The 12,172-nt window shown below is 37.3% G+C and overlaps 1 protein-coding gene across 1 annotated transcript in view; it reads left to right on the plus strand.

The window, feature by feature from the left end:
- Positions 1-12,172, plus strand: part of sdad1 (SDA1 domain containing 1) — a 62,588-nt gene that overhangs the window by 17,719 nt on the left and 32,697 nt on the right. The window contains exons 4-9 of the mRNA XM_072549229.1: positions 1,422-1,604; positions 4,078-4,178; positions 6,815-6,872; positions 9,574-9,648; positions 10,587-10,688; positions 11,458-11,527. Of these exons, the coding sequence (XP_072405330.1) occupies positions 1,422-1,604; positions 4,078-4,178; positions 6,815-6,872; positions 9,574-9,648; positions 10,587-10,688; positions 11,458-11,527 (589 nt within the window). The remainder of the gene's footprint in view (positions 1-1,421; positions 1,605-4,077; positions 4,179-6,814; positions 6,873-9,573; positions 9,649-10,586; positions 10,689-11,457; positions 11,528-12,172) is intronic.

Raw genomic sequence — 12,172 nt, forward strand, 5'->3', positions numbered from 1 at the left:
TAATGTCCCATATTGCCCCCACAGTCCCAACTTTGTAAATTCCCTACATCCTGTAGAAGACCAATCCTCTTATTCACTGACACTCCGCCTTACTTTACTCATCAGTGAGGATACAGGGTTGTGGAGGATTGTGGCCATAGAATGTGTAGAGAGCATCTGAGCAAACGTTTGAATGGTGGGTAGGTCGGTCAACCACCACATTCCTGCTCTGACATACCTTGTGAGAATTTGCAGCATCTAGTGTCTTGGTGAAGGAGAGGAGGGTTGGAAGTGACATATAAACAACTTAATTCAGAGCTTTAATGAGATGCAAATACCTGGAGGTAAGGTGATCACTATTCCATTGCACGACTCAGAAAATCTTTTAAAAATACTCAATATCATTGAAGTTTTTTTAAAATTCCCTCCATATTTTTCAACCATTGTTCACACCAGACCATTGAATGGAAAATTCTGACCTGTGATTTTATTTAAAACTCTGATCAGCCTGGGAGCATTGCTTTCAGTGTGGACTGAATGACGTTATTTTAAAAAAAATAGTCAAATACTGTATAATATAATTTAATTGCAATCCTATTAAAGAACTGTAACATTTTGCTTTTAGAGTAAATTTTGTTTTAACTGGAATTGTTGATAAACTGGTGAAAATTATACATCTTGAATGCCATGATCTAATTATGCTGTAAATAAGTATAACAGTGATGTGTATTCCTCCTGCCTTGCATTTCTATTAATTGCTGTGTTTTTACATTGATTTGATTGAGGGTTGTTGATGTCTTGAAGCTTTGCTTGGTCAGGGTGTACTGTAGTTATGCATGCCTCTTGATTTTCTGGAATATTTGATCATCCAGGTCCTATAGGTGCCAATTAATAAAAAAAATTGCTATGTGTGCAGGTTAAATATTCCACATATTTGAGTTATAGTTTAAATTCCAGGTTTGTGTATTTATTAAGAGCTGTACTGTTGAAATCATGCTGCTAGTATTGAGATCAGATAGCTTTTCTTATTAGCTATTATTGGCTGTGGTGGTGCATTAATGGGCTGATGTACTGCAGAGTGACCAGGAATGTAGTGGAATTTATGATCATTTTAACTTGAGTACAGTGAGAAGTAGGTAGTGGTGAATCAGCAACCTGTTTTAAACTACCCAATTAGTGCTGAAGATGAATTTTACCTGCAATGAATTTTACACAACTGGGTTGGACAAATACAACAGTATCCTATAGCTTGCTTAGAGAGCAAATTAGCCACCCTGGCATACCAGGCTGGTTACTACCCAGAATAAATATCCACTTTCTTATGATGTTGAAGTGGAATAAAAACCTATGAAAAGGGATCAAGAGCATCAAATGCATAATTCACATTTTCAATGTTGTGCTTATGTTTTAATCCTTTTTTTTGTTTCACTACTTTTTTTTAGACATTCTGTAAAGCTTTGATTTTGTTGAGAAATAAGAACCTCCTGAATCCCACAAGTTTGCTAGAGTTGTTCTTTGAGCTCCTGAGGTGCCAAGACAAACTCCTGCGAAAGACCCTGTACATGCATATTGTGACTGATGTTAAGAATATCAATGCCAAACACAAAAACAACAAAATGAACACGGTGAGTAATATAACTCAATTTTATAAACTAGAATCAGTGTCATGACTTGAATTTCATTTTATTTGGGACAAGAGAAAATGTCTGTCGTGTTGAGTTTAATATTTAATAGGTGTTCTTCATCCCTTGGTTATATATTCATGGCATGTTTAAGCAGTTTTTTTCTTAAATGGTAGTGGGTTTTTGAATTAAGATCTTGGAAGTGATCTTAAAACATTAGTGTTAGTTGATTGGAATATAGGAAACAACAATAAAATCTTAATTTGTAAGATTCTTTGTCATGACTGAGGATAACAACTTATGCAATATTTCCATAATCTTGTTGGAACAAATTACTGCAGGTGCTGGAATCTGTACTGAAAACAACAAATGCTGGCGATCACAGCAGGTCAGGCAGCATCCATGAAGAGAGAGCAAGCTAATGTTTCGAGTTTAGATGACTCTTCGTCACAGTTGAAGTGCATTAATTTGTTCCGACAAGATTATGGAAATATTGCATAAGTTGTTATCCTCAGTCATGACAAAGAATCTTACAAATTAAGATTTTATGTGAATATTTCACTTCACTGCAACTTGCCCTCCTGCAGTGCCATGAATAAAATGTGCCATGTAAGTGTATATATATGTGAGTGCCTGTAATTTTACTGGCATTCCTTTGCAAACCATTGTCTGCATAATATGTATCATGGTTGATTCATCAGTATTCACCTTCAGACAACCAATATTTAAAAAAGAAAAATACCAAGCACTCAAATTATGACCTTTGAATATTGCTAAATGGCAGGCACACTGCCGAGCTCTTTTTTTTTGTTCTCATCCATACAAAACATAAAAATGGCAAATTTCAAACAGTCACAGCAATTTATACCACAAGAGAAAAGCATGTTGATTCATCGGCAAGTCAATCCTGATTGGCCAGGGTGTTGCCATGGCGAAAGTAGCAGAGAACTCTAGGCTTCTCAAGTTCCTGGGGAGTTCAGAAAGGGCACAGGTTAGAATATTTTGTTCTTTTTCACACTGGGTGGGTCCCAGTGTGAATATATACCATTTCTTCTCCCAAGTGTGGAGGAACCATATTATACCCTCAACTATGCATTTTAAAATGGTTGTTGGTATAGCTATTTGTGCAATGAGGTATTCAGCATGTGCCCAATTGCAGAGGTTTTGCAGCAGGAAGGGGCATATCGCACTTTGGACCAATTGACTGACCCAGATGCACAAGTCCACAAGCTCGTGCCCCATACCGAAATCCATTTAATAGAAACTCTGCATTCTGACCCTGGAATATAGTAGCATCTTCACATTCCTGCCAATCTTCTCCCACTGATGCTGCTGCTTTGTTTCCAATAATTGTTGTTGCGACAACCATAGAGAGAAAAATAGTACGTGAAAGTGAAAGATGAGAAAACATAATGAAAAGATGAAAGAAAGGAAAATAGAATTGAAGGAATAGCAATTAAGAGCCTAAATGATACAGAAAAGGCAATAGACAAAACTGAAAGGAAAGTGAGACATAGTCAAACATAAATTAGGTACAAATGGTATAAGGACTCCAATAAGTGAAACTTTAATAGGCTTAGATATTTAGTGAGGCTATTTTCAAAAGTAATTAGACCTGGATCAGCCCTGTCACTTATTGTGTCACAAAGCGAGATGCGTTTCTTCTGACATGTGTCTTCAGTTACGAGAATCACATCCATGACAAATTTCCAGCTATAGGAGTTAGCAACAATGTTCTGGAATGTGATTTTCATTTGCATCCAACCCAAACTGCTGGAAGTGAAATGCAAACATTTCATAGTGCACTATTGCTTGGATTTGCATAAGAATTAAGCCTCCAGCCTTACTATGATATGTAGAAATTTGGCCAAAGAAGAGTTCTCCAGCATCTTTGAGCAAGCTATACAAACACAAAGGTTACGTGCACATAGTAATGTTACTTACAATTACAACAAAGGAGAAATAATGAGTGAACCTTGTGTCGCCTTCACATAGAGACATAGACTAAAATTTCATAATTGCGGAAACATGTTAACATGGATCATATCATAGAAACAGTTTTAATCTACATCCTTCCCATGATTCTTGCTGTAGTTTCTCCTATCATAATACTAGGCCTAATTCATGTTCAAAGTAGTATTTAGGAATCTAATGAGCAACTTGTTGCTGGTATTATGTGTAGGCAATTGTATAATTTTCTGGCTCTAGATTGACAGAAGTCACAATTATAGTTTTAATGCCGATATCCTGGCAGCCCCAAAATACACTCAGTCGTGACACCAATAGTTAGTACAGATTAATCGTGCCTCCCAGTTGATAGGAAAATTGTTGTTTCTTTTATTTAAAAAAAACTCCTGATTTTGATTTTCTTTCCCCAGCATAAAATGTATTTTGAATTGCATATACTTCATTGCAGAAATTTAAAATAATTTAAATATTTTGGGATTAAATAAACCTTGTATCTGTATCATCTCAGATTTTGCAAAACTTCATGTACACCATGTTGAGGGACAGCAACCCCATAGCAGCCAAGATGTCCTTGGATGTAATGATAGAATTGTACAAAAGAAATATCTGGTAAGTTTGTATTTTAGGTCATGGATAGGTAATTATCAATTATTTATCTTCCAGCTAAAACAGATGCTGTAAGCATTCTCAAGCTTAATCATTGGTTTTGCTTCACAAGTGATTAATATTAGAGCCACACTCGTGCCCCTTATTTGTGCTAGGGTTCAATGGTAATTTTGTTGGTGTTGCAATAAATGCATTTTGAAAGGTGTAGAATCTGATCAGAATGAGTTTGGCCTTAAGGTTAATTGTCATTAGAAACTGCTTGCTCTGTGAGGATGATGTATTTTGTTTCAATATGGGTCAATGTTTAAATATAGATTTAAAAAAGGTTAAAATGTGAGCAGTGGTTTCATAGAAAGCGAATTCAAGATGATTAGTAATCAAAATAAGGCGATGGCAGATGATTTGAACAGGTATTTTGCATCAGTTGCCACTACAGAGGATGCAAGTAATATCCCACAAGGCTGTAAATCATGAAATAGCAGGGAGGACTTCATGAAAGCTACAGTCATTGTGGAAGTGTTGCTGAGCAAATTGTTGAAGTTGCAGGCAGACAAGTCCTCGTGTCCTGATGGACCTCATCCTCAAGTCTTAAAAGTCTTAGGTAGTTGATGCATTAGTTTTAATATTCCACAATTTCCTAGATTTGGGTAAGATTTCTATTGGATTGGAAAATTGTGAATGTAACTCCTTTATTCAAAAAGGGAGGGAGATAAAGCAGAAGAGTACGGGCCTGTAATTTTAACATTTGGCCTAGGGAACATGTTAGAAACTATTAAAAGCATTATAAGAGGGCACGTGGAAAACTTTGAAGGTATTTGGGATGCATGGTGGCTCAGTGGTTAGCACTGCTCCCTCACAGTGCCAAGGACCCAGGTACAATTTTACCCTTGGGTGGCAGTCTGTGTGGAGTTTGCACATTCTTCCCATGTCTGCATGGGTGCTCCAGTTTCCCCTACATTTCAAAGATGTGCAAGACAAGTAGATTTGCCATGCTGAAATCCCCCGGAGTGTTCCAGGATGTGTAGGCTAAAGGGATTAGCCATGGGAAATTCAGGGTTACAGGTGTAGGGGGATGGGTCTGACTGGGAAGCTGTTTGGTGTGGACCAGTTGAGCCAAATGGCCTGTTTCCACACTGTGGGGATTCTACAATCATGGTTTTGTGCAATGGAAATTATATTTAACCAAGTTATTGGTATTCAATGAAGAAATAACATGGAAAAGGGGGAAGAGGTCGTACCTGCTATACTTAGATTTCCAGAAGGCATTTGGTATGCTGAGTCACAGAACATTATTACAGAAAACAAAAGTTCATGGGTTTAAGAGGTAACCTGTTAGCAAGAATAAATGATTAGCAAGCTAACAAGAAATATTATAGGATAAATGGATCATTATCTGGTTGGCAAAATGTAATGTGTGCCACAGCAATTAGTGCTAGGGCCTGACTGTTTGTTTTAAAATTTATATATATCTTTTTATATACATAGAGAGCAAAGGTAGATTATTAGGATTATTTGAATGATGACAGATTGGGAAAAGGAGAAGGTGCAATGAGACTTGAGTGGCCTGGTACACCAGTTGCTGAAAGTCCACATGCAAATGCAGCAGCACCGGAAGATGCTAAATGTTCTTCATTGTGAGAGGATTCAAATAAAGGGGCAGGATGTCTTACTGCAATTGTATAGGGCTTGGTGCGTCCACACCTGGAGTATTGCATAGAGTTTTGATCTCCTTATCAGAGGAAGGAGGTTCTGATGTGGAGGGAGTGCAACAAAGGGTTAGCAGACTGACTCTTAGGATTGAAGACTGATGTATGAAGAGGGGTTGGATTGGTTAGGATCACTTGAGTTTGGAGGAATGACAGAGGCTGTCATAGAAACCAATAAAAATCTAAAAGAACTAGACAGGGTAAATGCAGGAAGGATGTTCTCGATGACTAGGGAGTCCAAACCCAAGCATCACTGTTTCAGAGTATGGGGGTGAGCCATTTAATACTGAGACAGCGTGAGAGTCTTTCACCCAGAGTGGTAAGCCTGAGGAATTCTCTGCTACAGAAACTGGTTGAGACCAAAAACATTGAACGTATTTAAAAAGATGTTAGATATAGTTCTTAGGATAAAAGGGAACAAAGGGTATTGTGAGAAAGCAGAATAGGGTACGGAATTAGATAATCAGCTATGATCATAATGAAATGATGGGCCAAATGTCCTAATCCTCCTCTTTTCTGCTCTGTTTCCTATGTTTTTACAAACAAAGATATTGTTTTCCTCAACATAGGGTGATGAGAGACAGCACAAAAGGAATACCAGTTGTGTAATGAATGGATTCCAAGTTTTAGTCTCTGTTCAGTGTTGAATTAGTTAATCTCTCCCAGACAGATTGGATCCAACAGTTTGCTTTAGTGTCATCCTAGCTGGGGAACAGAACAGAAGGGGTAGGTTTTCAGTATATATGCATTGTCCTGGATGGATAGTGGGTTAAAAAAAAGAACCAGCTCTGATGTATTAAATAACTTGATAATACTGATTTCCCAGATTCAGATGTGAATTTGAAGCCTTCAGAGTGTCAAGTAAAATGTCTAGAATGAGGAGAAGAATCCTATGCTGAACGTTACTGAAGCAAACGTATGATTTATTTGCAGGAATGATGCAAAAACTGTGAATGTCATTACGACAGCTTGCTTCTCAAAAGTGACCAAGGTAAGAAAGAATTAATAATTGTGAACTGCCATATGTTAGGACAGTTTGCCCCTGGGTATTCAGAAAAATTGAGCTATATGCTTGATGTAGTAATTAAATGAAAGCAGTAGTTATTTACTGATTTTTCTTTTTCCAAAATTGTTATGAATCCACCAGAAGCAGTAGCAATTTTATATAACCGTATTGCACAGAACTTGGTGCATGAGGTGAAAGGATATTTCATTTGATTTACTGTCCCATGTACCTACATACCCTGAAAAGCTTTGTTGCGAGCATTCCAGGCAGATCATAGAAATCAAGGAGATCATAGGGTGTAAGAGACTTGGACAGAGTAAGGTATACTGGTTACCATGCACAGGAAGTGCACAAGGCAAGATCACCATTATTTGAAGATAGATTCATCAGTCTACTAACAACGGCAGAGAGGAAGCTGTTCTTGAACCTGCTTGTGTATGTGTATAAACTTCTGTTTCTTTGGCCTGACAGAAGAAGTTGGAGGAGAGCATTGCTGGGGTGGGATAGGTCTTTGACAATGTTGGCAGCTATTCTGTGGCAACGAGATGTGTAAACAAAATTTATGGATGGGAGAATCTATTAATAGTCTTTGTCAACAATGACATGAAGGGCCAAAACAGCTTTTTAAACGTTGGCCTAGATTTTGCAAATAGCAAATTGGTTGTGCTCACCAATAATCTTGCAGAGGGCTGCCCACGGAAATCTGGCAATCTCTCTGATGAGGTTCAAATCAAACACCAGAGTTATAAAGGTAATTTATTTGTACTGGGAATGGTTAATTCTAACTTTTTCTTGGGCTAATTTCCTATTTTGGTGAATTCACTGACAACAGATTTTGAGCCCTGAGGTGAACTGCAGTGTCACCATTTAAGTAAGGAACCATGGACTGGCAAAGGCAGGGTAAATGTTCAGGTCCTAACACAGGCTGGAGGCCAAAGCCAGTGGGGGCAGGGAGATTTGTAGTCATGGGATGGGGAGGTGGGTTGTTGAGGTGGGGTAGCACACCTCCACTTTCTGGTGCACAAGCAGTATTACAAATGCACCCAGATTTTCTCTGAAGCTGTCCTTGTATTGCACAGCATGGTGCTGTTGGACAAACCATCTTCAGTTCCTTCATCAACAGCTTTCCCTCCATAAGCTCAGAAGTGAGGATGATTGCACAATCTTCAGCATAATTCACATCTCCTCAGTCACTAGTAGTCCTTGTCCAAATGAACCAATGCCTGGACAATATCCAAGTTTGGACTGATATGTGGCAAATGGCAATCATGCACACATGTGCTAGGCAATGAGCTTCTCCAACGAGAGAGAATCTAACCATCAGCCGTGAAATTCAATGGCATAACCATAATTGATTCCCCACTATCAATGTCCTAGTGGGTTGCCATTGAACAGAAAGTGAACTGGAATAGCTACATAAACACAGTAACTACAAGAGCAGACCAAGGCTTGAAATCCTGTAGCGAGTAACTTATCTCCTGACTCACCAAAGCCTGACTACCATCTACAAAGAGCAGGTCAGAAGTGTGATGGAATGCTTCCTAATTGCCAGGAGCTCCAACAACACTCAAGAAGATTTAGGACAAAGCAGTTTGCTTGATTGGTATCACATCCACAAGCATTCTCTCCCTCAAACACTGATGCTCAGTACCAAAATTGCGTACCATCTGTAAGATGCACTGCAGAAATTCACAAAGACTTCTTAGACAGCATCTTTCAAAATCATAGAAAACACCACCCAGAAGGTCAAAAGGAGCAGCTACATGGGAATGCAGCTATCTTCAAGTTCCCCTCCGAGCTATATGGCATCCTGACTTAGAAATATGTAATCTTTCCTTCTGTTACTCTGGGCCAAACTCCTTGAACTCCCTCCCTAACAGCTTTGTTAGTATTCCTACACTAAATATGGACTGCAGTGGTTCAAGAAGGCAGCTCACCAACACCACCTTCGGCAACTCGGAATAGGCAATAAATGCTGGATCAGTCAGCTATGTCCACATTTTATGAATAGCTAAAAGGAATGCCTTTTGAAGTTGATGCTTTCCTTGTGTGTTGTGGTGTAATGTTAGTTGAGCAGTGATCATTGAGAATATTCATGACTGTAATTCTGCTTCTGTGTAGGTCCAAGTAACCTGTATGCAAACACAGACTACATTTCTTGGGAGTTAAAATCAATCTTTTAAAAAGTCCACAGGTTTTAAGTGCAGCAATACATTTTCAACAATGTTCAATTTCATTACTGGTAATAAAGTCATTTTTTTGTAGTGTGCTGGAATCCTAATTCCTGTCAACATTGTTTATTTGTTTCAGTTATATTAGATTCTTGCTAGTTGGCTAATGCTTTTCCTTTTCTCCACAGTTTTAACTATATTAATACCTACAGTTGTTTAATGTTTCTTGATTCTTTTTATTTTTCTGAATCTTAAGTAACCTTCTTTCTATTACGTTTTATTTCCAAATTGTGTGTTAGATTTGTTTTCCAGTAACATCCTTTCAGCTTGTCCTCCTCCTTTACTTAGATTTCACACTCAAATACTTGATTATCTCACGTGTACATGTTCCCATCTTTGAACAGTAACCCACTTCATAAAAGACAATGGATATAAGTTGTGAACGTCACAATTTTATATTTCCTGTTGCTGTCTTCACTTTGTTATACAAAAGACTTTTATTTCTAAACATTTAGATTTTAGTTGGAGCTCTGAAATTCTTTCTGGGTAAAGATGAAGACGAGAAGAATGAGAGCGATTCAGAATCAGAGGTAAGTTTGAAAAGATTTCCATTGAAATAGAGGTAAGTTGAGCACATTTTTTCAGAATGGTTGGAAGAGGTAGGGTTCTAGACTGGAGCTGCTTCTGATCAATATGTACGCAAGCAATTTGAATATAGAATGACAAAGACTGGTGCTCTAATGTGCAAACAATACTAAAATAAAGACAGAGCTAATAATTCTGAAAGAACAGAAGAATTTGGAGGTTCAGAATCAAAAGACAGTGGAAGCAGTATATTTTTAAAAGAACTGTATTGGGTTTTATGCCAAAAGGTTTTGAAAATACAATTTATGAAGTTATGATTAATTCTCATAAGACCGTGGTGTGAAGTGTTGGTGATGTATGTAGATCATGACTCTATACTGTCAGGGTAATATTGAGTTAATACTGAATATAGAACAGATTCATTAAAATGCTGCCTGGCATGACTAATTAAAAACATGAGGAAAGAATTGACAAACTGGAGTTCTTTGCCTTGGAGCAAATAGACTGAAGGAATGGATGCAAAAGCGAAACACTGGATGCTGGAAAGCCTAAAATATAAAACAGAAAATGTTGGGCGTAGTAGATTTTGCAGCATCTCTGGTGAGAGAAACCAAGTTAAGGGCATATAAAGATGTTAGATGGAAGAGACTTGGGTCAGAGAGCAGGAAAACATTTCTACAGCAAGAAGAGTGAGTCATTATCAGAGCTGGAGATACTAGCAGAGGCTCTGCCAGCATTTATTAATAAATGGTTGAGGAAAAAGGGAATAACTCGATAAGAGAATAGAACAAATACATGGGATTAGCACTATTGTACAAATGGATAATAAACATGAATATGCTCTGATTTGACTGGACAACTGCCTGTTATATATTAGATTTTTTAATGTAAATTCGTTTAAAAGTAAGAAGTAACTGCTTTCCTGTCGTCAATTTCTTTGTAGGATGAAGGTCCAACAACACGAGATATCGCCATAAAATATTCCACAGCAAAGAAAACTACAAAAAACAAAAAGAAACTGGAAAAGGCTATGAAAGTCCTAAAAGTAAGCAATTCATTTCATCAGTGAACTTTACCTGTTGAATGATAATCAGTATGGAGGTTATTAATTCAATTGGTTAAAATTAGTATGTTACATGGAGTAGGAGGAAGAGGGTAATTTAGAGAATAAGAGAGAGATGCTCACACCAGTAACACTGGGGTGTCTGAAGAGAAATCAGCAGTCTCTCTAATAAGTTATTCCCTCCGATGTATGACAATTCTAAGTTTTTACTTAAGAAAAGATTGAATTGAATTAAGATTAAGCACATTAAGATAAGATGTATTCAAGGTGACTTGCATGAAATGAGGTTAGTTAGTCTCAATCTATTTTTGGATCGCTTTCTTTCATTAAACTGTTGATAATTCAGTGCAAGATGATATTAAATTGGTAGCCATATTCAAATATGTCAGAAGTATGGAAAACAAAGGATGGCTTCTCTTCTAAAAAAAACCTCAGTGCTGTAATACTGTCGTGAGTTTGATAGTAGTGAAGAATTAGCTAAGGAAATTGACTGCTTAATACAGACATAGGCTATCTCGTGGGCATTTTAGGTTTACTAATTCTACAGTCCTATATCTCAATAAGTGTGAAAACCTTGTAAATTCAAAGAAGGAAAGGAAAATTGTATAAAGAGTAATAAGCTTCAAAAATGTAGTCTTTTGCTTTGGGCTCCTTTCTAAGGCTAACTGTCTTGATTTTAGGCTTGCTACTGACAATGTTTCTGTTTCTAGCCATAATGATTTAAATGCATTTTTAAATTATTTTATTACAGAAACATAAAAGGAAGAATAAGGCAGAAGTATTTAATTTTTCAGCTATTCATCTGATTCATGATCCGCAAGGTGAGAGATCAGCTTTAGTTTGATTTAATGTGAATGTTTCTGACAAGCTTAACCATTTCCGTTAAGATTCAGTCTTACCATTTGTCCTTTTGTCACTTCTGAAATAATTGCCATTGTAATTATGATGCAGTTGAAATGGCCAGTGATTATTGTTTAGTGTATCATCTTGGGATACATTATTATATTTGCCTCATAATTGTAATTAATGAATATCGAGAGGCCTGTTTGACTATGTGGAACATTATTCATTGTTCTCGATCGTGCCCATGCTGATGACATTGTGATTAGAGTCATCAGGTAACAACTATGCGTAATAACAATAGCTGATTTGATCTTCCTAAATCCAGGAGCTTGTATGGGAAACTATATTGTCCTTACTGTTGCCTTAACGGAGCTCTGAGATTTTCTGGGTTTATTCAATTCGTAAAAGAGACATTACTTCATATCCTTCAAGCTTCTGTAATTTCATTTGTTTCCTGGGATTTTAACTGTTTATTGACATGCAGAGGCTTAATAGATTTTTGTACAGGGGTAAGCTCTTAGACTCAACAAGTTTTTTCCCTTTCCATCCCATAGGCAATAATTTTCCTGAAATACATACGCCACTAATTTCAATCGTCATTGTCAGACCATAGATGACTCAAA

This window comes from Chiloscyllium punctatum, chromosome 1 (assembly GCF_047496795.1).
Source record: "Chiloscyllium punctatum isolate Juve2018m chromosome 1, sChiPun1.3, whole genome shotgun sequence".
Lineage (NCBI taxonomy): Eukaryota > Metazoa > Chordata > Chondrichthyes > Orectolobiformes > Hemiscylliidae > Chiloscyllium > Chiloscyllium punctatum.